This window comes from Oreochromis aureus, linkage group 2 (assembly GCF_013358895.1).
Source record: "Oreochromis aureus strain Israel breed Guangdong linkage group 2, ZZ_aureus, whole genome shotgun sequence".
NCBI lineage: Eukaryota > Metazoa > Chordata > Actinopteri > Cichliformes > Cichlidae > Oreochromis > Oreochromis aureus.
The window spans coordinates 8,643,242-8,664,854 of NC_052943.1; the positions used below are offsets into that span (position 1 = coordinate 8,643,242).

The 21,613-nt window shown below is 43.8% G+C and overlaps 1 protein-coding gene across 2 annotated transcripts in view; it reads left to right on the plus strand.

The window, feature by feature from the left end:
- nlgn3a (neuroligin 3a) overlaps positions 1–17,378 on the plus strand; it is a 128,582-nt gene extending 111,204 nt beyond the window's left edge. For both annotated transcript variants that reach the window (XM_031745243.2, XM_031745248.2), the window contains 2 exons: positions 6,829–7,618; positions 16,410–17,378. In XM_031745243.2, coding sequence (XP_031601103.2) covers positions 6,829–7,618; positions 16,410–17,265 — 1,646 coding nt within the window. In that variant the 3' untranslated portion in view covers positions 17,266–17,378. The remainder of the gene's footprint in view (positions 1–6,828; positions 7,619–16,409) is intronic.
- Positions 17,379–21,613: the final 4,235 nt, after the last annotated feature.

Consider the following 21,613-nt stretch of genomic DNA (forward strand, 5'->3'; position numbering starts at 1 on the left):
TCCCTCCCTCTTCCATCCATCCACCCTCATGGATCAAACTCTTTATCTGGCCTAAGCCACAGCCTGCAGGCAAGCAGGCAGTCTCTACAGAGGCTGGAGGAGAAGACCAACAGCTTCAAACAACATTATATAGGGCTGGCATGAAGCATGTCTCACACTGATAGATGAAAACACTGGCCCCTCAGCCACTGTCTCTTTATAGGCATGATGGAACATGGACAGAGGGCAGTCCTCCTGTGTTAAAGCCTGCTCTTCACTTAAATATTGCTACAAGGCCACCTGGGATTTAAGGCAGGCTAAAGTTTGCTACAAATTAGGTAACATTGTACTTTGTATTATAATCGGTAGCAAAAAAAAAAAGAAAAAACTGTCAGTTTCTGGGAGGACGATACATTTTCTTTGGCAGCTATCCTGTTGGATCATCTGTTATGAAACAGGTCCAGAGTAAATCTAGTTTAAAGGGAAAAAGAATTGAAGCTACTGTAGGCACCAGTAACAGTTGTAGCTCTGAAGCTAAATAAATTGTGCTTGCAATCAATCATAAGTGGGCTATTTTATGTCTTTTTTCATTTTTAATGTTTAAGCAAGCAGGTACTACAAATAACAGTCTTACTTGATGAATGTTCACTCACCCACTGCCTAGATGCCACTGTTATTTAAAGAAATAGTTCACCCTGATAAAAAATAATCAAAAATGCACATTTTTCTTCTGATCTGTAATAGTATTTATATATCTAGATTGTATTTGGTGTTGGTTGCCCAGTTTTGGCTCTATAGATTTCTCTTAAAAATGAAGTAGCTAGATAGAACTTTCCTTTTTGTCCATCCATTCTCTTCTGCTTACCCTTATCCAGGTCACAGGGGGCTGGAGCCAGCTATCATAGGGTGAGAGGTGGAGTACTCCCTGAACAGATCTCCAGTCTGTCGCAGGGCTAACACAAAGAGACAGAAAACCATTTGCACTCACATTCACACCTACAGGCAAATTAGAATCACCAATTAACCTAACACTACTTTGGATTGTGGGAGGAAGCCAGAATACTTGGAGAGATTGTCCTGGAAAAACACAGCACCAAACACATGTTTTAAAAAACATCCTTTACATAAATGATGACACAATTATTTGTTTTAAATTCCACAAACCTTAGTGCATTTTTTTAATGCAAGAGTTATGTTATTTACACCAGTCTCCATCCAGCAGTCACAGGAAGTGTGGACCTAGGTACTGCAGCTCAGCCTGGAGGTGAAGCCATTAATGTTTACATCATGTCTCACTGTCATGAGCACAAGTCTCTCATTGACGGGACTTCTGTGCCTCCCTTTCCACAGTAAATGGGTGAGGAGGTGTGTCTTGGTAGGAAATAGGAAAGGAATGATTCATGGATACATGCTCACAACAAGGCTTGTGGAATTTTCTGACTGACCGCATCATGACATCTAGAAAGAGAAGCTTTCAAATGTATTTGTTGGTGGTTTGACCGTGTTTTCTTACCAAAGAGTCTAAGACTAAGGCCGCCTCACCCCAAACAATCTAGATGGATCGATCCACCTTGTCCATGACAGCTTTTAAAGTCATGTAAATGTTTCGTATATGCCACTTTTCTACTCGAGCACTCAACGTGTCTCATTCACAAACACGTTTTTCCACATCTGAGTGCTTTAAATCTAACATTCACACCGCAATGAATGCACTTAGAGCAACAGGAGTTCAATATCTTGCTCAGAGATACTTTGGCATGCAGACTGGAGCAGCTAGGGATTGAACCACCAACCTCCCAATGCCCTACCGTACGTCCTGAGACTCAGCCACCCAAAGTAGAGCACTGGAAGAAAAATGAATCACTGACCTATACTGTAAAATGAGACTTAGCCAGTCCAAACTTTCAAAGTTGTTCTCTGCTTTTTTTGTCACGCCAAACAATCTAGATGACTAAAGCAGCACTACATGCCAGAGGAAAAATATGGACATTCAGTTTGGGCTGAACTGTCCCTTTAAACAATGTCCTTGCAGCCTAAGGGAATGCAGAAAGTATTTTCAAAGACGCTGCTGTCCTAAAAGTCATTTTGCTCTGATGTAGATTCTGTCAGTGTCATTTTGAAGTTGACAAGTTCAGTGTTGGGTGGAAATTTTAATGGAACAGAAAAAACAATGTAGGTGTTGTTTCGGGGCTGCCATACCGATGTGAAATTACCCATGGACTAATGCATGATCAGACCAGAGGCACTTGTGTTTAAGTGGATGCTGCCTGTAAGCTGTAGCCATGGAGACGACAGCTTTAACTGCAACCGGCCAAGGATACATAAATTGACAAATTTTATGAGTATTGGTCTCCCACCTGGCTTTAAATATTTCACATGGGATTATTTGCATTAAGTTCACTTCATTTATTCCCGTAGTTTATTAAAAAAGAAAAAAAAGACACTAACACTGTGGATTCCTGGAAGAAGATAACAACAGCACCGACTGAGTGAAACGCAGCAAGAGAGGCAGAACAACACTTACTGTGTCCAACTACTGTGCTAGCCTAGTTTGGCTGTAGACGGAGAGAAATGTTTTCAACAGAGGGGGGGCTCTGCAAAGTCCACGGGTCTGTGGAGATTTGCTTACAGTGATGAGATGGTGGAGGTAAGATGGCTCAGAGGATTCAAGCTCCGCTGAACGCAAGCTTATGTCTAATAATCAGCAGGGAGGGACTCAGCGTGGTCCCTCAGAAAAGGAGACTGCGTGAATGCAACAGAGAGGGAGGAAAACCAGAGCAGGGGATGGATTGAAGCAAGCAAAAAAAAAAGCAAGTTGTGAGCGAGGAGAAAAAGGAGAGAGAAATACATGTCCCCGTGGCTACGTTATTTCTCCCCTGCGATGGCTTTTATGTGTTGGAGAAGAGTTTTGATAACATTTTGCTGCCTTGCATATTTTTGTCCATAATAGCTTTGAAAGTCGTGTAGGAATATTGGAAGGAAAAATGAATCGCTGACCTATAAAAAGAGACCTAGCCGGTCCAAACTTACAAAGGTGTTCTTTGTTTTTTCCTTTTCCTTGTTGTTTGTGCGGATGGCATTTGGAGCGGTTCTGTGGGATGGATTTTGCCATTAAAAACATCACGGCGCCGCAGACTGATGAAACTCACCACTGACGCTTGAGTGCATTTTGCCAGCTGTTCCAGATTACAGAGTACAGTCATTTATCGCACTAACTGGCACCAGCATAGCATCCTTGTCCATTAACACAGACTGAACTCTCACACATGCCCGTAGCTGCCGCATAATACATCACAGTGATCCAAAGTACAACCACGTCATGCTCCTCTCTCTACACTGATGCAGGATTTGCTCATTAGTATCAGCACGTTATCCATATTGGTATTGTCAAAACAAGGTTTAAACTTGTCTGAGCCTGTGGGTGTGTTTTAGTGTGTGTGGCTCTCCAACCGATGCGATGGTCATCATTAGCCCCAAGGTCAAGCTCTTTCTTTCCTATCATCAGTGAATTATCTCCACAAGCCACTCCACCAATACGGGGCCTGAACCGCACTCCTGTTTAACGGGAGTCTAGCGAGGATGAAGTGTGGGGGGGGGGCAACGCGGTCGAGGTCAGAAAACCACAGCGCAGAGGCGGCTGCGGGGCGACGCAACAGCATTTTAGCAGGGGCCCAATGAGTGATTACCTTGGAGCTCCAGTCATAATTCAGCGTGACCTCAATCTGCCAGCAATGCTATAGTTTGATGGATCTGCTCACAGTTTGGGTGTCGGGTCCTCGCATGTCAAACACAGGCAGATAATAATCAGGCTATCTGTTGCTTTTACAAAATAAAACTTGGTGGATATTAATGTCGCCCGTGCATCCGTGCACTTTCTGTTTAATTCACCCGGATGGCGCGTAAGGAATCACTCCCTCCGCAGGTGTCAGGGTAGATACTAGAGACAAAACGGTGTCACAAATGGTTAATTCCCATCACGATGATGCCTGTCAGCGGTTGCTCTATCCATCGACAGGCCCATCTCTTTGCTTTATCAATCAAAGTCGGCAAAAAAATGCGTGGATGCACGTACACACACATGCGAGCGCACAAGTGTGCTCTCACATGCGCAGACATCCTCGTCCCAGTGTGGATAATTAGTGGATTCCCTCAGTGGGTGATAAAGCCTGTGCACTTCTCTCCTCTCTCTCTGACCTTCCCCAGTGAGCTTCCGACCACAGTGGGGCTCATCACACACAGCTCTAATACATATTTATCGGCCCAGTGACAGCTCTTGAGTGCTGGATTTATATGTTTCCTGACAAACAATAGTAAAACCTTATTCATTCGTCCTTCTTTTCATCAACCAAAGCAGGAGATAAATCCAGGAGTGTCAACCTGGCTGTAGCTTCCTCAGCAGCTGGCCATCTGTTGGTTGGTTGGGGTGTATCTGGACATGGGACCCAGCCAAGGTACACTCAAGCAGCTCTCTCCAATTACTGCAAACGGATTTGATATACGTATGTCTGTCAAATCGCCTTGGCAATCACAGGAACCTGTGCGCTGGCAAACATTTTCCTACAGCAACTTCTGATCAAAGACATTCAAAAAGTGGCTGTGGTATGGCTGGCGGCATTGGGATTCAGGACAGACTTCCTGCACCATGACTGGCTCTATTTGCACAGCGCAATCAGAGTTGAGATGTGAAGAGAGGCAATACCACTAAAGAGTGAGGGGAGGGGAAGGCGGGTGGAGAGGGGAGGAGGAGGAAGAAGAGGAGGGAGGGATGGCAGGATTAAGCCCCAGCCCACCCCCTACCCTCTCTCAGCCTCCAAGCGGCCATCTTTCATCTTGCGACTGCCCCTCTAATGCTTTCAAGTGGGCGAAGCCCTCGACATCTGCTTCCGCTCCGTGGGACACAGCACGGGCCACCGTCCTGCGGAGATGCACAACCACAGTGCAGTTCAAGGGGCACTGTGAGGCCAGCGCCACTGAAGGCAGAAGGTCTTATCCACGTAGACAGAAACACAAAGACATCAAAAATGACAGTGTGGCACGGGGGATTAAGTCAAAAACTTATATTCAGACATGTAGAAAAATAGAATAGATCAGCTCTTGAAATAAACAATAAATGCATCATATACTAGTGAACAGACTCACAACAGAAACGCTTTACAGTTCACTCACCCAGACACATTAATTCTACTTACTACTTGAGAACAAATAAATGTAAATAGCTCTGTAAATAAACACTCCGTCTTCGCCAAGAAGAAATAAACCCCCTGCCGCCTCTGATTAAGACTACCAAAGTGATATATCTGGCACTTAAGTCTGCTGTTTATCTCATAAACACAAAGATTTCAGCACAGCCACCCACACTGACGCTGAAAAATCACAAACTGAGTCTGCGTGCCTGTATGTTTCTCTGCTAGTCTTTTTGGCTTCAGTGTGGGATGTCTAATGACATTTTTTTAATGCATGCCATTTCAGGAGTATTTCTTCTGCTGTGGCTTTCAATATCATGAGTTCACTGGAATTCCTTGACTCCGGCAATGATAGCGCCGTGAGCAATAAAGCGGCATGGTCAAGTGGTAGGAGCTTTGCCTCTGATTTTCTCTGAGATCAGTAAAATAGCACTTGTGATTTTCGAAAACCATATCTGGAGTGCAGATGAGTGGTGCTGTCGAGGACGGTATTGCAGGGTGCTGCCGGTGATATGAGGGAGGGCTAACTGACACTGGGTGTGTGTGTGTGTGTGTGTGTGGAGGGGGGTGCATGTCGTTTTACCTTCACTCTTCTCAAATTTTCCAATTATTTCTAAGGAAATTATGTTTGTTATTTTGGATTTGTTCCTTGTGATGAACAGTCATTTCAGATTTCCTTCATACATCAGTGCAGCTAAAATGTAATTTAATTTGCAAGAGCTCCCCGTGAGACTGTAAATGCGTTTGCCTTGATTTCTGAACCACCTCCACCCCCCTTTCAAAGCCCACACACAAGAAACAAACTTCCATGTAGATTCGTATAATGCGTGATCTGTTGACTCTTGTTTCAACATGTGTCTATTTCTGCAGCGCACAAGCAGGCGAGACCTTGGGTTTTTCTGTGCAGTCTGGTCTTCTTTCATTGCTTGCCACCGCAGTGCATTCTAGTGCCAGTTTAAAAATTTGCAGCTACTTCTGCAAATGCAGTGAGAGGGAGTCGGGTTTTTTTTATTATTATTATTTATAGAAATCCACCCACCCACCCACTAGCGTAGAATTTAGTGGTCTTACACATGGAAAAAAATGTGAAAGACTACAATTTTCCTATGTGGAAAAAACTGACATATAACTGATGCAGAGGTGCTATGCATATATAATGAGCATAAAACGTGTCTGTGTAATTGCTTCACCCAGTTTAAGCTACCTTGAAAAGAACGTTATCACAAGGAGGGTTTGGGCAACAGGGTTCATATATTCTGAAATCAAACTGTGGTGCATGTGCATGAGGGAAGGCGTTAATATATTTTACGGTATAGACTTGTTTGCCAGCTTTGATTCATTTTCCGAGAGGGCACGTAGAGATGGATAGGGGAAGAGAGGATGACAGACAGAGCGCTGATTCTTTCCCATGTCTGCGAGCTGTCGGCGAGACCAGGCCATCTGCACATTCATTATCACGGCAATGATTCCATTATTGTTCTGCATGGCAACATGGACTTTTTCTGTCTGGCCTTTGTTATTCTTATCAACTGTGTAGCAGACAGCCCCCTTTTGATCATGGCAGCAACAAAATTAACTGCTATCATGTAGTATAGCGCATAACTGAATTATCCTTCAGAATAACGACACTAAACATCATCTTGTCTCTTCTTGTGTCCTTGTGCAGGTCTGTTCCACAGAGCCATCATTCAGAGCGGGTCAGCCCTCTCCAGCTGGGCAGTGAACTATCAGCCGGTCAAGTATACGCGTCTCCTGGCAGAGAAGGTGGGCTGTAATGTGCTGGACACATCAGACATGGTGGACTGTCTGAGGAAGAAGAGCTCCAGGGAGCTGGTGGAGCAGGACATACAGCCTGCAAGGTACCACGTGGCCTTTGGACCTGTAATTGATGGTGATGTTATTCCCGACGACCCTGAGATCCTAATGGAGCAAGGAGAGTTTCTCAACTATGATATCATGCTGGGGGTCAACCAGGGTGAAGGGCTTCGGTTTGTGGAGAACGTGGTAGATTCAGAGGACGGCGTATCTGGAAATGACTTTGATTTTTCTGTGTCCGATTTTGTGGACAGTCTTTACGGGTACCCGGAAGGCAAGGACACACTTAGGGAAACCATTAAGTTCATGTACACAGACTGGGCAGACAGGGACAATCCCGAGACCAGACGAAAAACGCTGGTGGCTTTATTTACCGACCACCAGTGGGTCGAGCCGTCGGTGGTTACGGCTGATCTCCACGCTCGCTATGGCTCGCCCACCTACTTCTACGCCTTCTACCATCACTGCCAGAGCTTGATGAAGCCCGCCTGGTCTGATGCCGCCCATGGCGATGAGGTGCCCTATGTTTTTGGAATTCCTATGATTGGTCCCACTGACCTTTTCCCCTGTAACTTCTCCAAGAACGATGTCATGCTGAGTGCTGTGGTCATGACCTACTGGACCAACTTTGCCAAGACTGGGTGAGTACTATTTTATTTTCCATCAGAGGGAAGCTACCACTGACTTTAAATTATAAACGTATTCATAATGGTGCTGGGTAGCAGCTTGATATTGATGTATGCCTATGTGCACAAGCAGTCAATTTCCTGTTTGCTCATTTTCTACTCAGCAAAAGCACACTGTAAAGATAAAAGGATCAGTCATTTAATAAATTAGCTGTTGTTTTAGTTATTTTCAGTTATTTTAATCGTTAAGCCTTTTTTTGTAAGAAAACAATGCAAAACACTTGCTGGATCAAGACGTGAATGTGTTTTCTTTTGTATTGCTGTGACTGTTTGCTGGATAAAGCAGGACATTTAAATCGTACAAATATATTAGTAAATAATAAAAAATATGTTGCAGTCCTGGTATACACTAACTTACATTTTTACCTGAAGCTTTACTCTCTAAAATTGATGACAGAGGTTTTACCCCGAGGGTTACAGAGTGTTATCTCAACTTAAGGCCAGCTCAGTAAGATTTTCCGGGTGAACCGATGGAGCGATGGCCACATGCATGGATGCTGTTGATAGTTTATGTGTGGTTTTCTTGTGCTCACTCTTTCTCCTGTAGCTTATTTTTTACCACTCCACTAGACAGTCTTAAGAGCATAAACTCACCGACAGCATGCTGTAGTAGTTGTGCAGTGGTAAGAAACCATAAGGAACATGAACAGATAGCTACGAATGCAGAAGTTCATTTAACAGTGGGTAGACTGAACATACTAATCTCTGATCTCAGATCAGGCAGGTGTTCGTGTTGTGTTTCCTCCTGCAGAAACACAGTGCTTCTCCACATTCCCCCTGGTTTGTGTTTTCTAACAACTGTACTTTTACATTGGTTAAACTAGTGCTCATGCAATTATGAACTTGCTAAGTTATTAATAGAAGGTTACAGATTTAAAAAAAATCCTATTTCAGTCCTATTAACCGCACTTCTGTGCTGCAGAAAATGAGCTGCAGGAGAAAGGAAGCTCTACAATAGATTGTATAGGACAAAAAAGGCATTTTTCAAGAAAGACATTTTTTCTGAGGTATTTTTTGCCCGGACTTCCTAAGTCTCAGTCTGAAAACCTGAGACATATTGAATGTGAGGAAGATTAAATGTTCCTGCAGAATGTGTGCTGTGCTATTCGTGCTTGGCTGCCTGTTTGGGTGCATGGCTGCTTGCCCTTCTGTATACTTGCGTCCGTATGTGTGTGTACTGTGGCTGCGTGTGTGCGTGTTTGGCTGGAAATACTATCTATGCTCTATTATACCAGGGCCCAAAAGACACAAAGACTTATCAGGGAGGCATATCAAACTCTTGCCCTCAGCGGTATTGATTCCCTAAGCTTGGACCCAGTCGATCACTCGTGCCCTGGGTGTCTCTTGCTCCCCACTATGCTCAATTTCCCCTCCACCCATCACAAAACTGGACCATTTTGTATGACTACTAGTAATCATTTCTAACAACTTAAATTTAATTTGACAATCCCTGTTCCTAGAGGAGTATTGATCCCATCCTGAATGGGATGCCATCTGAAATCTTGTTCTGTTTTTTATCTGTCTCTATATCATCTGCCGTCCAATCAGGTGGCATTTACATCCAATCGTCTGGCTGATAGGACCTTGAGCTGCTAATGGCTGACTAGTGCAGATGGACTGATGTCGGCTGTTTTGGCTCCTTGAGGAAAGCACTGAAGTCCATCAGTGATGCCCGGACAGCTGTCTCGTCTGCCTGGCAGCCATTTTGTGTCAACACGTACAAAGCTGCATTTGTAGATGCGCGCAGATTGATTTTCTTTTTTCTTTTTTTTTTACTTGTCATTTCAAGAAAGTGATCTGGTCTCATGAGAGGAGACAATGTGTTTAATCTAAATGACAAACAGAAGTTTGAGGTCTCGAGTTAACAATGCATGGTGCTTATGTCTCTGATCTTGGATCTTGTGATGTCACCGAAATTAATTCTGATGAAGGATGACAGCATGTCTGTCATGCCTATATCCAGTCAGACTCAACACAGCGCCGTGGGCAGTGAGCCTGCTGTAACCCTAACCTAGCCTTCACCCTGGCATGCGCCAAGAGTAGAAAAAGCAAACTGCACTTTACAACTGACCCCATGTCAGTTTTGTAGATTTCCATGTCACTGATTGATTGAGATTAGGGGCAGAGCAGCGAGAGGATAAACCGGTTCTAGATCTGTGTTCACCACGTTATGGGTATCTGTCCTGTGGTGTGTCGCCTTGGCCTGTCTCCAGATAGGGAGATTACAGGCAAACCACAATTAGGCACTCAGATGGTAAAGAGCCCAGGATTAGATGCCAGCAGAATAAAAACTTACCGTGCTGCTTTAAAGGGTAATTTTACCCGGGCCTATGTAAAGGAATCTACCAATCTACCTCTTCAAGGGGGGGCAGTGGAGGATTTAAGATATTTCCCACAGATTCTGAAGTTCATCCCTCTCATTTAGACCACGTGAGGGGATATCACTCTCTTCTAACACCACCCAACGCAATCTGGCTCAGGAGGACGTATTTTTAATTAAGACCCAGTTGAATTGGCTTCGCCTTCGTGGCTCGTCCAACAGCCATCTCGCCTGTATCTACAGAGTAGCTCTCACTCCCCTTCCAGATGTTCATAATGAACTGACCCAGATTGCACTTCCTGCCCCTGTCTCTAAATCGACTGTAGGAACATGTGTGACACGATGTCGAAACACTTGGGCTGCATGTCAACAGTGGGTATCATAGCAGCATTCCCCCCAAAGCTCTTCCTGTCCCTGGTTCTCTTGTGTCATCTTTACAGGGCAAATCCCTTCCCATGCCCTTTTTTTTTTTCCTCCATCAGCGTCAGTGAAGCATAAAAGCATACAGAGTGCACACTGTCAAATCTTCTTAGTGTGTGTGCGCACATGTGTGCGGGTGTGATTGTGAGAGCCAGAGCGAGAGTGCGCGTTTACACTATGGGGCTGTTCTTTCCCAAGAGTTAGAGATGTTTCCGAAGCACAGGGATTTGCTCAGCTCTGAGTTATTTTTTTCTGGCTGCAACATTTGTTTTACTATTGACAAGCAAAAATTGGCCTGGGCTTTATTGCCACAACAACTTCATCTGAACTGTTTCGTCAAAACTTTGGTTTTCATTTTTTTTCGTGCACAAGTCTACAGCAACTGATGCGAGCACAGCAGCGACACAACTTTACACAAAAAAAAGAAAGAAAGAAACGTTGGCAGAAGTCTTCAGAAAAAGACAGGATGATGAAAGGCCCGGAAAAGATCAATCATTATATATCATTAGTGCTAGAAATATGTTGGTCCATCTTCATACTTGTTTTTATCCTGCTGGCTTGTGCTCATTTCCCCAGTTCTGTGTCTGAGCTCTGCCACATGCAGTGCTGGGTATAGGTAGTTAGAGAGCAGAGCGCTGTCACGTGTTGGGTTTTTTTTTTTTTAATTCTCCTCCGCAGATCCGCCATTCCTCTCTCACTCTCTCTCTCATTATTCTATACAGACGTGTATTACGATCACAACGTGAGCTAAAATATGCACTATTGATTGGTTTGGTGACAAAGGCTGCCAACTAAACAAATGTAGACAGAAGTAACTACACTGTGTCTGTGGCGCAGTGTTACAGCCAGCACTCTGATTTACAACACTGCTGGTTGATTTTTCTTTTGTTTTCCTCCTACTTGTCAATCGAACACTCCTCTTCTGTAGGATTAACAACACACATACATCAGCTGTTTCTCCTGTCTGACCTCATTCACGCAAAGCTTCAGCCTTTTTTTTTCTTTTTTTTTACCCCAGCTGTCTAGTAGTTACATCATTCAACTCTGATCTCCCTCTTTGTCCTTCGTCTGGATTATCCCTGGTTCTCTTCAGTTTCCTTCGTTAGGCCCAACCGACTAAACCTGCACCGGGAGTACTGAATGCTTGGCATTGTCGAAAAGCTCAGCCCCCAACAGCAACCTACCTACTCCATTAAATAGGCACTCACTTGATAGGAGATTTGTAGCCAATATCCTGATTTGCATTAGAGAAGGTAAGGAAGTGGTGTGGCTTGTTAAGGGGCCGGGATGCCATTGATCGGTGTCCATGCTGTGCAGTGAATGTAATGAGAGGAGGGCCGCAGGGGAGGAGAAGACGAAGTAGATCTGCATGTATGCGTCTGCGAATAAGTGGTTGTCAGGTTAAAACATGAATAATATTCTTAAACGTATTCATGTAAAATGAACTTCAGACGTAGCTTAAAGCTCCCGATTGTTCAAAAAAAAGGACAAAGTGAAAGTAGGGAAAGTTTGGGGAGAGCCAGGAGAAGCGTTTTTCTTCGCTGCCACTCATCTAATCAAACAAATCAATGGCATCTATAACAGGGAGCGGTCCCAGAGCTGTGTCCTCCAACACTTCTACACACCCCAAAGTCACAGCGCCTCGCCCCGCATCACTTAGCCTGCTGAACCGAAGGCTGCCATTAAATATGAACCTCGCATCACTCAGCCCCATGTCCCAGCGTGCAACCACATGAAGGGTAAAAGAGCACAGCCTGATAATTTGCCTGTTCAGCGCTGAGGATGCCCCCCTCCACCCCATCCCATACACTGAACCAAGACAAAGTCTACAAACAGAATGAGACTGAGTGTATTTCTTCAAAATTTCAAACACAGCGTAGGGGGAAAAGATCTGGTAACCTTCTCATGGAGTGAAAATTACAATTAGTTCCTTACTTTGTGTCACCTGGTAAGGAGATAAACAACTGCAGGGGATGAATTTGTTATGCAACAGTGACAACAATACCAAAGAAAGCTTTTTTTTTTCTGCAGCTTAGCAAAATGAGCATCAGTGCCGTTAAATTAATGCATGCTCCTTGGTATATATATATAAATTGAGAAGCTATACTCAGCTCAGGATTCAGAGACCTTGAGTGCAGTGAAAATAGATTCTTGTCTTCCGCCTTAGGGCACCTAAACGTGTCTTTTCAGATTTGGTGATGGCTAGGTCTATGATCATTCAAGCGCTTCAAATTACATCAGGATGAAAAGGGGAAGGAGGTACACGGGGAATGAAAAAAGAAAGAAAATGATATTCATTCTCCCCCCTTATCTACCTTTTACATCAGCGCTTGCAGATAGAGCTCGGAATAAGTAATGAGCTCCGGTCCCATTCTGCCACATGTGTAGGTAGAGCCGAGAGTCGTGTCTGTCATCCAGGTGGCACGGCTTCTTATAGCAGAACTGCTTAACACTTTTAATATCAGCCGGGAGAGGCCCATTGTCCTCACCACAGAGCATGAACAGCTTTGTGAAATGTGACATGTCTTGTGTTTAAGTGCTTCACTTGTTCAGTCCAAGAGGTTATTGTACCATAATGTGGCCCAAATACAGTACAATCACACACACACAGACGTGCACATGCATGACAGTTGCGAGATGAAATCCAAATTCTCCATCAATCATAAATAAAAGCACATGGGAACACTTACATACGCTTGACAGGCCAAGGTTAGCAGGGGTCAGCAGGTCACTGAGATTGGTGGTGGCGGGGGGGTTGTGACGAGGAGATGAAGGCGATGGTTTATACTACCACGGCCATATGAACACATCAGAGGAAATCTGAAAGGCCATTAAAACGCCTGCTTTTATGGGTGTAATAATCCCTCTCCTCTGCCTGGGAGTCCAGCCACAGCTTCAGTGGCCATCCCCAGATTAGGTGGGAGGTCTGACAGGAAGCAGGCTATCAGCTAATGCAGGGGAGCTCTGACAGCACCAACAGGACCACAAACATCACATTATGCCAGGGCTCTTCATGCAAGTCACAACCAGGCATTCGCCACAGAGTTGAACACATGCGGTGAGACGGGACAACGGTGCACTTTGCAGAGTTTTGTCACCAGACTGATGTGATGTTTGAAAGTGAAATGAGCCAGCGATCACAAGATTTGGCTTTAATCTGAGGTTATTCAGACACTTCAAATGAATAGCTACAGACCCTCCCATTTAATATCAGCTTGCCGAATGTGTTTGAACAGGTTAAAATTGTTTTTAATATATGTTTTCATTTTTTTAATGACAATGAAAATTCACACTGTGGCGTAACTTCTAATTAGCATCCAAATTAGACACTGGAACTCCTTTAAAGTGTCTTTATTATCTTCACATGTTAAACACAGTATCTACTGAAGCATCATACTATTTTGTCCTCGCATACATGCTAAACAAAGAAAGAAACAACACTTCCCAACAAAACGTGGCACCTTCATTCTTGCTGTATATATTAAAGCCTATTGTGTTGGATTTTACAGTAGACCTGTTATAAGATGAGCATGCAGTTCAGACAGGTTGGCACCTGTAGAGACTTTAACAAATGATTACAGCACTATTTTACCACAGATGGAGAGCACAGCAGCACAGCACTCGAGAAACAGTCAATCTGACAACGGCGCACAGCAGCACCCACTGATACAAATCGAACAGGGTAACCTAGTTGCCCTCGCTACACTGACTAGTAAAGCTTAAGTTCAGATCACTCCCTGTGACTCTGCAGCTCAGGGCAGCACTTCAAAGCCGCACAGCAGCCCAAAGTTGAGCAGCAGTGGTAGAAATTGTTCAAAGGAATGTAGCCTGTTTACTATTGACTTTGCAACAATTAACCAAGCATATGTGTGTGTAATTAGATAAGGCAGCCAGTTGTTCTCTAATGCGGCAAATCAAATTAACTAAAGATGCCACATTGATTTCTTTGTGTTCCCTAAATTATTCATCTACACTTGCACTGAACCAGCCAGCCAGCCACCAAAGAGCTTTTCTAACTCCTCTGCACCACCACTCCCTTGCACTCCCCGCATGCACACGCTGATTGTTTTGTGAGATCTGTCGGAGGACGGTTGCAATATTTGTGCCATCACCATTCAGCAAATTGACCTTCCAGAAAAGAGAGCATTTATGGTGTTATGGAAATAAAGAATTCCCATTAACTGCGGCAGCGTCGATCTGCATCGTTCTTGTCGATGCGCGTGCACGTGTGTGAGATAGAGGGCGAGAGCCTGTGCTTGGATGGGTGTGTGCACACTGGTGCACTCTTGCAAGAATTCATGTAGCACGCAGGCTGCAGACAGCTACGTCTGAGGCGGCTCCATTGACATCCTGTTCTCTGGCATGTTGCGCACGGGGAGATCAATATGACCTTACCTCCACCACCCACTCCTTTGAAACTTAATTACTGATATTCAGCTACAAAGTCATCATAGTCTGCCTGTCAATATTCATCGGGGATCATTACGGGCCTAATAAAAGAGGTTATTTACGGGCCGCTCTGCTGACACCAGCCGTGGTCCAGGAATTCAGCTCCAGCCGTCTCAATTTGCTCTACCTCTCTCGGTCTTTTTTCCTCGTTCTCCTTCTCTATCTCTCTCTCTCACCTCTCCCAGAAGCACTGACCTGAAAAAGAAAAATTGACAGCAGAAAAACGAACAGGAGAGAGGATGGAGGTTGAATTCTTCTGGCATGGCTGTTAATTCTCTTAGCCATGTTTGGTGGTTTTTCAGCCGCTGCCAAAAAAAAGAAAGAACAGAAAAAAAAACACAACACTGTAGCCACTATATCCCTAAATCCCTGGCTAAATTTGAACTTTGCTTGCCACTGACATTGCAGTCAGATCCACAAAGGGATATTTCATGACATTTAGAGAAATGTCGCACTGCTCCTCGCCTCCTTGCAACAGCGCAAGTTTTAACATCACCGCTCCAACATCAATTATTGTGTTTTCGTGGCTACAGGACAATTCTTTCATCAGTACCAGAAGCAATACTCTGGGTTGCAGAACTCCCATTTCTGACATTGTACGGCAACAAAGAGTTGTGTGATTGTCGGAGATTGCTATATGTTAATTCGTTCAATAAATCAATAGCTTCACTGTAAATGAAATGGCTGGTCATTTGAGGCAAACCGAAAAGTGGAACAGTGAACTCTGTAGATCACAGGAGGTACTGCATCCAGAAGAAGCTCTTTCCTTTTTGTCTGTCATGCTCAGTCTCATAAAGATCCATTCGCTCTCATGCATGCAAACATCCTGCTATCCATGCATGCACACACATATATACACACACAGGGCTGAGCAGTTCCTTTAGTATCTTGATTAATATGGTCCACTTTACATCAGTACATTGGATGCCAATGCACACTGTGCCGCCTTCCCTAAGCAATTAGCGAACGGGCTCCACCAGCGTTGGATTATCAACAACAAGATGCCTCCTGACGCGAGCCCTAAAGCCTGCTGACTTATTCATATGTGTTTACTTTAAAAGCCTTTGCCCTGGTTTTTTGTAGGTGGGCTGCCTTAGAAATGAAATAAGAACAACATCTGGAGAGAGAAGAGAAGGGGAGGGGGTTAGAGAGACAGGCACGTTATGCTCAAAGAGGTGTCCAAAAGCAGAAAGACACTTGGGAAAAAATAACATGAAATTGTTCTCAACTCTTTCATTAAGAAGAAAGCATACATATATATATGTGTATATATATACATACACACACACACAACAGCATGCACACGCGAATCCAATATCATCAGAAGGATTTGGCTGGTCGATGTGAGTTTGTGCTTTTGCTGTTGTGGATTTCACTGAGCAAGATCAATGAATTCTCCACTAGCTGAACCCCTTTCACGCCAAAATATGAGCTGTGAATCACACGCTTGTATTTTTAGTTTTTTTGGACGTTTCCTATCCCACATGAATGTCAAAGCTTGAATAATTTAATGTACTCTCAGAATCACATTTAACAGTCTCTCTTTCTTGTCTCCAGGGATCCCAACAAACCAGTTCCCCAAGATACCAAGTTCATCCACACCAAGGCCAATCGCTTCGAAGAGGTGGCCTGGTCCAAATACAACCCCCAGGATCAGCTTTACCTTCATATTGGCCTGAAGCCACGTGTGCGCGACCACTACCGTGCCACCAAAGTGGCCTTCTGGAAACACCTAGTGCCCCATTTGTACAACCTCCATGATATGTTCCACTACACCTCCACCACCACCAAAGTGCCGCCCCCAGAGACCACGCAGAACACACTGTCCACCAAAAGGCCCAATGGGAAAAACTGGCCATTCAACACCAAGAGGCCACCTATGTCCCCGGCCTACAACAGTGAGGAGAAAGACTCCTGGGGCGATGATGAGGAGACAGGGCCACTGGTTGTAGAGAACCCACGGGATTATTCTACAGAGCTCAGTGTCACTATCGCTGTTGGGGCCTCGCTGCTGTTCCTCAACGTCCTGGCCTTCGCAGCCCTCTACTACCGCAAGGACAAGCGGCGGCAGGACTCTGGCCACGGGCAGCCCAGCCCGCAGCGGCAGACCACCTCCAACGACATTGGCCACCACGCGCCGGAGGAGGAGATCATGTCGTTGCAGATGAACCAGACGCACCATGAGTGTGAGGCTGGGAACAGCAATGAGGGGGCACTGCGCCTGGCCTCGCTGCCCGACTACACGCTCACACTCCGGCGCTCTCCGGACGACATCCCCCTGATGACCCCGAACACCATCACCATGATCCCCAATTCCTTGGTAGGCATGCCCAACCTGCACCCCTACAACACCTTCACAACTGGCTTCAACTCCACCGGCCTGCCTCACTCTCACTCAACCACCCGCGTATAGCTTTAAGGAGGCCAGGGGCAGCCGGCGAAAAACGGGGAGGGGAGGAAGAGGCGGCGGTGCAGGGGTGGAAGAGGAGGAGCGGTCCGGATGAACGAATGGAGGAGAGGATTGTGTTTTATAAATATCACAGGGAGGGGGAGGGCCGTGAGGGGGGGCGGGAGAGGAGGGGAAGGGCATCAGTCAGATTAAAACGTGAGGAGATTTAACTCGACTTTTACTACGAGGAGAGTTGCTGAGAGCTCTCCGTGGATGTCAAGTTGTGCAGAGCTGCCAAAATCAAACTGCTTCCCTTCTCCCGACCAGGAGAGAAGGGGTTGCGGGGTCTTTCTGCAGTGTTTTTTTCTAAAATAATCATTTTAAAAGCCTTTTTAAGCAGACTGAGGAGATATCAACAGTTTTTTTCTTGAATTCATAACAAAAAAACAAAAAACAAAGAGTAGTGCTTTTTATTTCCCATCCCTTTTCCTCCTGCGGGAGACACGTCTAGAACAATGGCCTCTACGTCGATATTCACGAAATGTTTTTAATTGCTTCTTTGTTTTGTTTTACGTTTCAATGCCTTACAAAAAGCTTGTTGTTGGTTTTTTTTGTCATTATTTCTATTCCCCGAGACTATTCCGTGTGGGGTGTGTTGCAAACAGATGAGACTCAAAGATGAGAGACTGAATCCAGGATGGGAATCTAGAGGATATGCAGATGTAGAGATTTTTAAAATTCATTTTGGGAAACTCATTCTTTTTTTTTCTGTTGCATATCAACACAACAGCCACCCAAATGGTGTTTTTTCCTTTTCTGTTTTTTCTAGCTCATATAGAAATGATTTGTCTGGGACAGCTCTTGCCAAGAGATGAGAAGGCAGAGATAAATACTATGTTACTGTGATTGTTTGGTTAAGAAAAAAGTGCATCTTTTACAGCCAATTTATCTGTTCAAGCTATCCGATATTATCTCCACGAGGTGTGCACGTACACATGCTGCTTAGAGCACCTGTGTGTTTGTGTGCATGTGAACATGATTTCTCATTCCTTTGCGTGCAAGCGCGGTCAGGAGCCTGAGATAAAGGAAGAGACACATTGTCGGAACTTGCAAGCTCAAGAGTTGCGAGAGAGCGAGAACGGGTGTGTGCGCGTGTGAGAACGAAAGTGTGCGAGCGAGTGAGTGTGTGTGTCCGTGCACCTGTTTTTTTTGTTTGTAGGTTATATTGTGTGGTTATGGGTGGGGGGAGGGGGTGTTGGGTGCTGAGTACCTTCCCATGTTGTTGATTTCGGTTCATCCACCAGTAGTGTTTCTGCTGCGTCTCTGGGTGTCTGTCTTTGCAAAATAGCACTTTTGTTATTTTTAAAGTTATATATGTCTAATTTTTTGCTTAAAGATTACAAAATAAATCTATTATTTTATGTGTAAGAGAAAAAAATAGCTAAAGATTCAACTGAACTAACTGACATGATTCCATTGACTTTGTAAGAGTTCCTCTTGGAAAGCAGACAGTGGCCTGTTTGCACTGAATAAACCTACATCAGTGCACACTTGTATTTCTTTGAATATATATATATAAATATGGGCATACATACATATATGTATAGGGCTTCTATGAAGATATATTTCCCATTTAAAAAAAAAAAACAACAAACATTTAAAACTCTCTTTAGACTGAAAAGCACCAACGCAATTAGTTTCTTTGTACTGTTGTGATTTGAAACATACCAAGCCTAGACCTCTCCAGGTGTCTTTGTAGGAGCTCTATATGTATATTTATGTATAAAATATTTAATATTTATTTATGTATACCAGATGCATACATGCTGATTGTGCCATGTGCCAAATTAAAACTTTAAAAAAATGAACAATATAAAGTTTCACTAAACTTTTTTTCCCCCTCTCTTGATCAAAGTTCTTTTCCTTCCTATTATGACTTTTTATTATTTCCATTTTGAATGAGTTAAAAAAGAAATAGTCTTGCAGCAAGTGCAAGGCTCCCCCCAGGACTTCCTCTCTACCTCCCCTCTTCCTCTTTCCCCTCCTCCCCCTCCTCCTGCCTCTCTCCTTTTCTTTCACTGAAACCTTTGAGAAAAACAGGCTAACAGCTTGGGGCCTATCTGCGTGCATAACCCTAGATTTTACTGTAATTCATGCAAAGTAGTGCTGCAGCAATGGGAGATTGTGAAAAGATTGCCTTGATGTACTCACAGTGCATCCTATTATGTGTTATTCTCGAGGTGAAAACTGGAGTTATTGATTCTGTGAGTAAAACTGACAATTTTCATTAAGTATCTTGGCGTCACACAGATTGTCTCCCGAGTTACAGCGAAATGCAGTAATGCAACCCAACTAGTGATCCTAGATCAGCGCTGCAATTTTCAGAGACTTCATGCACACAGACTTCAACATTTTTATGAAGTATTCCATTACAGCTTCCTCTGGTATTTAATGATTGGAGGTGTAGCAGAGCGAGAAGCACAGTCTGGTCAGCTTATCACCGATCCTGCCAGTAGCAGAAAGAGAGAAATGGGTTATTTGAGGGAAATTGCTCTGAGACTGATCTATACGAGTCATCTCGTTTTTTGCTCATCTTGCCTTATTTGGGAATCACCTACTAATCAGCCACTTGCTTCAACTGAACCACATGTTTAAGAAAGGAACAAGCAGCTGGTTTCCACCTGGAGCGCTCTTGTGCACACAGAAAACACTTTATAAGGTGTCCATAACTATAAACTGGACAATGCAGTCACCAAACATTGTGGCATTGATTTATAGGCTGCATATCAAAAGATGGAAGTGGCTTCCAAACCTAAAAAGTAACAATAATGCAGATCTACCTTAAACCTGTATTCTTTCTACTGACCAGGATTAGGGGCGATTCCTCTGCTGGCAAAAAAGAAGTGAAATTATATAGAAATATATAAGAAAAATGACCCTTCTGCTCACTTGAACTTTGACCTAATTAAACAGTCTCTAGGTTCAAGTATTGCTGAATATTAGATGAGGTTGATCTTGTAAATGCCATTATTTAAGAATCAATTAGAAAGCAAGGCACGGTTTAGGTTTTGCCTACTTTGAGATTTCAATGGTGCTACATTATGAGCATGTTGTATTTCTCAATAATATTCATCAATCCTTTGGAACTACCGGTTTCAAGAAACTGCCAAAGTGCACCTCTTAATATAACTTTACTAACAAATTGGTGTGTCCTTTTTGATATACAGTCTTTGCATTGATTACACTTTGTTGAGCGAAGCTGTTTTTCAAATACTTCTGATTGGGAGATGTGTGCAGTCCTTTATTACTGAAACCCATAAAGGGTTGATTCATTCAGTCATTTAAAAACATCTTCAAACTTTTATGAGAACTTATATTTCTGCTGCCCCCTCAATATAATGTATAGTATACTTCAATATAATAAAAGTAAGTTAAATTTTGTTTGTGGGGCTCTAGGCAGGAAAATAAGTATGTTTTGAATATAATAAAAACAAAAATGTGAGATCTAGTTACTGAAACACTGCTTACGAAATCCACAGAAGACACTCTTTGGACTGCAATTTTTAGGGAGCATTTCTTTGACAGAATGTTCACAGCGAGATCTGTTGAATATTTCAGCATCACATTTTGTCAGTTTTCCACTGCTGTAGTCATTATCTTTAGATTGCATCAGCTCATGTGTGACCCACACTTACAACTTGGCTAACTATATCACTATATTGGCTATAAATACTATAGATTTATAGACGGGAGTAGCTGATCCACTGATTGGGCATAACAATATGACCACTGACAGGTGATCTGAATAACAGTGATAATCTCTTCATCACAGAACCTGTTTGTTGGTGGGACATAGTAGGGAGAAAGTGAACATTGTGTCCTCAAAGTTGATGTGTTAGAAGCAGGAAAAATGGGACAAATTATGAAGGCTAGGCAACTGGGTCAGAGCATCTCTAAAACTGCAGTTCTTGTTAGGTGTTCCCAGACTTCAGTGGACAGTGTTTGTCAAAAGTGGTCCAAGAAAGCAACAGTGGCGAACCAGCGACTGGGTCATGATTGGCCAAGGCTCACTGATTTACTGCACTTACCTGTGGAACACCTGGCACAAGGACTTATTATGGGAAAAAGGCAAGCCAGCAGAGGCGGCGTGATACCCTGGACAATGTTCTGCTGGGAAGCCTTGGGTCCTGCCATCGATCCAGGTGGTACATTGACACGTATCACCTGCCTGAGCATTGTTGCAGACCATGTACACCCTTTCATGGAAATAGTATTCCCTGATGCCTGTGGCAGGATAATGCTCCCTGCCACAAAGCAAAAATGGTGTAGAAATTGTTTTAGTAAAACAATGTGTTTGAGGTGTTGACTTGGC